The sequence below is a fragment of the Octopus bimaculoides genome, chromosome 21, assembly GCF_001194135.2.
Source record: "Octopus bimaculoides isolate UCB-OBI-ISO-001 chromosome 21, ASM119413v2, whole genome shotgun sequence".
NCBI classification, from domain to species: domain Eukaryota; kingdom Metazoa; phylum Mollusca; class Cephalopoda; order Octopoda; family Octopodidae; genus Octopus; species Octopus bimaculoides.
Window position 1 is genome coordinate 20,590,991 of NC_069001.1, and position 4,046 is coordinate 20,595,036.

The 4,046-nt window shown below is 35.9% G+C and overlaps 1 protein-coding gene across 2 annotated transcripts in view; it reads right to left on the reverse strand.

The window, feature by feature from the left end:
• Nucleotides 1–4,046, reverse strand: part of LOC106879984 (dehydrogenase/reductase SDR family member 6) — an 89,963-nt gene that overhangs the window by 38,609 nt on the left and 47,308 nt on the right. For both annotated transcript variants that reach the window (XM_014929757.2, XM_014929756.2), the window contains exon 4: nucleotides 2,965–3,061. In XM_014929757.2, the coding sequence (XP_014785243.1) occupies nucleotides 2,965–3,061 (97 nt within the window). The remainder of the gene's footprint in view (nucleotides 1–2,964; nucleotides 3,062–4,046) is intronic.

Sequence of the window (4,046 nt, forward strand, 5' to 3'; positions counted from 1 at the left end):
GTGTGTATGTGTGTGTGTGTGTGTGTATGAGAGGTATTGGTATGGTATCCAGAAAACCCAAGTTGGCAGGTAAGGCTATGTAAGTGCTACGGGAGTTAGACTCTAGTTAGACTCTTAGTTCGATAATAATGGGGGTGAGGTGTCTAATTCGGGTCTTGTGTGAGCATGTATATGTTAAATAAAATGAGACAACAAAGCTTGTTATTACAAGTGGATAGTGTGGAGACATAAATTCTATATGTTGTTCATTCAAAGGGGTCTTGTGGTGTGAATGAAATTTTGGGAACGTACTGGTCGGGGTAAGTAGATAGAGAGAAGACGGAGAATGGTATGTTAGGCGGAGAATGGTAGGAGAGGAAAGAAGAAAGAAAGAAGGAAAGAAAGAGGAAGAAAAAATGAAAATAAGAGTGCTAGATGGGGATCAAGATATTGTGAGGGGGATGGGAGAGGAAAGCTATCAAGATAAAAGGAATAGGAGGAGATATATATATATATAAAATCTGTCTGTTGTATGTAATTGAAATTGACTAATTACCACACAGAAAGTTTAAATTCTCTCGTCAATAGAATATTTTGTTATCGAAATTAAGTATAGCAAGATTTTCTTTCTTTCTAAACTTGGCATCTCAAGAATCTTTAATGATTTCTTCTAACTGCATCATTTTTAGAACACTTAGTCTTTTATGCGTCCTTGTGGCTCTCAGATTATTCTTTATCATTCCCTACTTACTGAAAGAACAACTAATTGCCATCAAGCTCAAATATATCCTAAGAACTACAGCAACAGTTGGAAAAGTTTTAGTATTGTGGATTGAAAGTGCCTGATGAGATGGGGCAAAACATGACCTGAGCTTACGAAAGGCTGCAGAATACACCTTACTTATCTCACAGGCGAAAGCGGGTGGGGGTTGGGGGTTCTCAGTTTCAGTTTTTATCTCTGCATCTGATAAACTACATAAGTTCACTATAACTTTGAACTTGCCGTGCACTGATTGATAGCCTACCTTGTATGTTTATTAGGCGACAAAAAACTGGTCTAAAATGACATTGGATGTCCCGAGGTTGATGCAAGGTTTACATCATGTTTGTTTCTCTTCCTTTGTCTCTTTGTCGTTACTCTATAGTTTGTGTTTCCACGCATGTTCCTGATATCCAGTTCCAACTCTCCATACCTACCCCAATGTGATTTCAGAAAATTTCCAAAGAATCGATTAGATACACCACTTTATTCAGATCAACTCCAATTCCTTGAAAAACTTTATTTTTACTGTTAAACCGTACAAGAATTAAATTCCAGATCTTAGACATTAGGACAGTTTCAAGATAATCCATTTTGTCTGCCAATGTCTGAGTTCATATCTTGCTTCAGGTGTTTGTTCTAAATCATCTTCAATATTTCCGAGTGCATTTTGAATGCAGTTATATTCATCAACGTGGGCTTCAATAGCATATGCTCTTGCTGACCAACGTGTTTCTGACAAGGAGTTCAACGACAGTTCTATTTTATTTATTTCCAAAGATTTCATTAAATTTTTTCCTGTCAACGTAGAAAAAACAGTGTATACCTTTGTATGAAACCAAAATAGCGAAAGGCTTCAAACCAGCAACAAGTAGTAGTATGTCCAACAAGATTCACCGAATGAACTGCTTAGAGAATCAAAACCGTAGTCAAATTACTTTCCTTAAATTTGGCTTGTATTCCTTTGTAGTGAAGACATTGGCATTGTCATGGGACTGAACCTGCAGTCTTCAAAACTTATTCCCTATTTTTAAAAATTCGAACCAATCTGCAGGAAAGTTAAAAGCCTTTCTATCAACTCTCCAGAAATAACATAACGCACGATAGCTGCTATCTGATCAACATGAGTGTGATCTGGTGTTAAATCTACAGAAACTAACAAATACATTGAAGTTCTGCTACAATATGATTCACATATTTTGCATTCAACAGAACAATATCTTCATAGATATTAGTGATAAGCATGATTGCTTAGCACTTCCAGAATTGCCAAATATTTTCAAACAGCCCATTAAGAATGGATTAGATAGTGCACCAAGCGCCATAATTACCCCAAAATTCCCATTGTGCTTAGATCCTATGATTTCTTCATTACCACTAAATGCCAGGCTTCTCTTAACAAGAAATATTGTCATAGCTACAACATAGCGCAAAATTTCAGTCCGATATTTCTTGCTTTTCCAACTTTCTATTAACATGAGAATATTCCTTACATAAAATATTGAACTGCAACACAATCGTTAAAGCCATCCTTGCTGGAAAACCTGTCACAGCAGCACAACATCAAAGTACAATAAAAGCAATAAACTGTATTCTTTGATGGTCTATACAGGAGTCACTTTTTCAAACAATGGTCATCATTGTCACGAACAGTGTAAAGCATTGAAGTTTTAAAATAATGACAATGCTCATCCAGTTTGCCTTCACCTTTTTATATAATGGCGTCAAGATTCTGAGTAGGAAAATAGCTGACACAGCTGATTTTGAGTGAAGAACACTGACAAACTTTTTCTGGCAGAAAACTGCTTGCTTCGGTTTAGGTTCTAAGACAGCACTTCATTAGCCACGTCAGCAGGATCCAGTGATTCTTCATCTCCAATATCTTGGGTTGATATATTAGTCCATTCTTTTTGCTGATGCACTCGCGAGTGCAGCTAATTTCTCAAAACAGATATCTGTTACTGATTCTTCATTAGCTGTTAAGTTTTCCTTTTTCGGAGCAAATTCTGCAAGGTGTAGTAAATTTTTCAATACAGTAATATTTTTCCATGTCCTTGGAAATTTTTCTGAAGATATCTAAAAAGAGTTCAAGCGATTAAAAGTAAATCGAGTATTACAGATTAAAAATTTCGTTTCAATTAAATTACCTTTCTTCTAAATTAAGTTTCACTTGCATAAGTAAGGATAAAATCAAGAATGATGATGTGAAGAAAATCTATATTTACCCGGCACAGTTAAAAATTATATCAACTTTATGAATATTTTCAGCAAAAGCTTTAACTTGTTCACTGCTTGTGACATCAAGGACATTGGTGTGTATGCCTAAAATAAATACATGACAGCTAATTAGAAATAAAATAAGGTCAATTCTCTGTTTTACAAATCATTACATTTCACACAATTTTATGACTTTTTATCATTTAAGCATTAAGTGTCATTTATTCATCATCATAAATGTGAGACTAGTGAATATCAGACCTCTGGAAAGGTTCTACCTCAAAACAGAAAACAGCGGAAGACTACAAAAAGATATTCATCATCATTTAATGAGCAGTTGTGTCGTTGTCCCGGATGTCTGAGAACCGTGAATATCTTAGATGATAGACTAAATGTTAACCACACTTCAGGTTAATATTATATCGTGTCACAGGTCATGTTAAAAATATTCTATTACTCGCTTAAAAGCCGCCCGACAGGGCGGTTTTCAAGTTAGTATGTAGCTTTTAAGCAACTAATGCGAATGGGAAGATTTTCAAACAGATCTCTGACTTATTTTGGAGAATTTGTTGCAATTGCTTCCTCCAGAGTCATTTCCTAATGATGATTATATTCGTCGCTAAAAGTCATGTAAAAAAAAAATCGCCGAAAACAATCGCAGTAATGAAAACATAGGAATCCAAAATTTCAGGATTGCAGGTCCGGATTCGGCCCGGAATGTTTTAATTTACTCACAGAGTCAGCCTGATTCCAAACTAGTATGATATGTTGGGCTACAGCCTCTAGGAGTAAAGTTGAAAAAGTGTGACACACTGACACACTGACACATTGACATTGATATTTATTATATTAGATATGTTTAATTTTGAGGAAACTGCATTTCAATTAAAGTAGGAGTGGCTGTGTGGTAAGTAGCCTGCTTACCAACCACATGGTTCTGGGTTCAGTCCCACTGCGTGGCATCTTGGGAAAGTGTCTTCTACTATAGCCTCGGGCCGACCAAATCCTTGTGAGTGGATTTGGTAGACGGAAACTGAAAGAAGCTCGTCGTATATATGTGTATATATGTATGTATGTGTGTATATGTTTG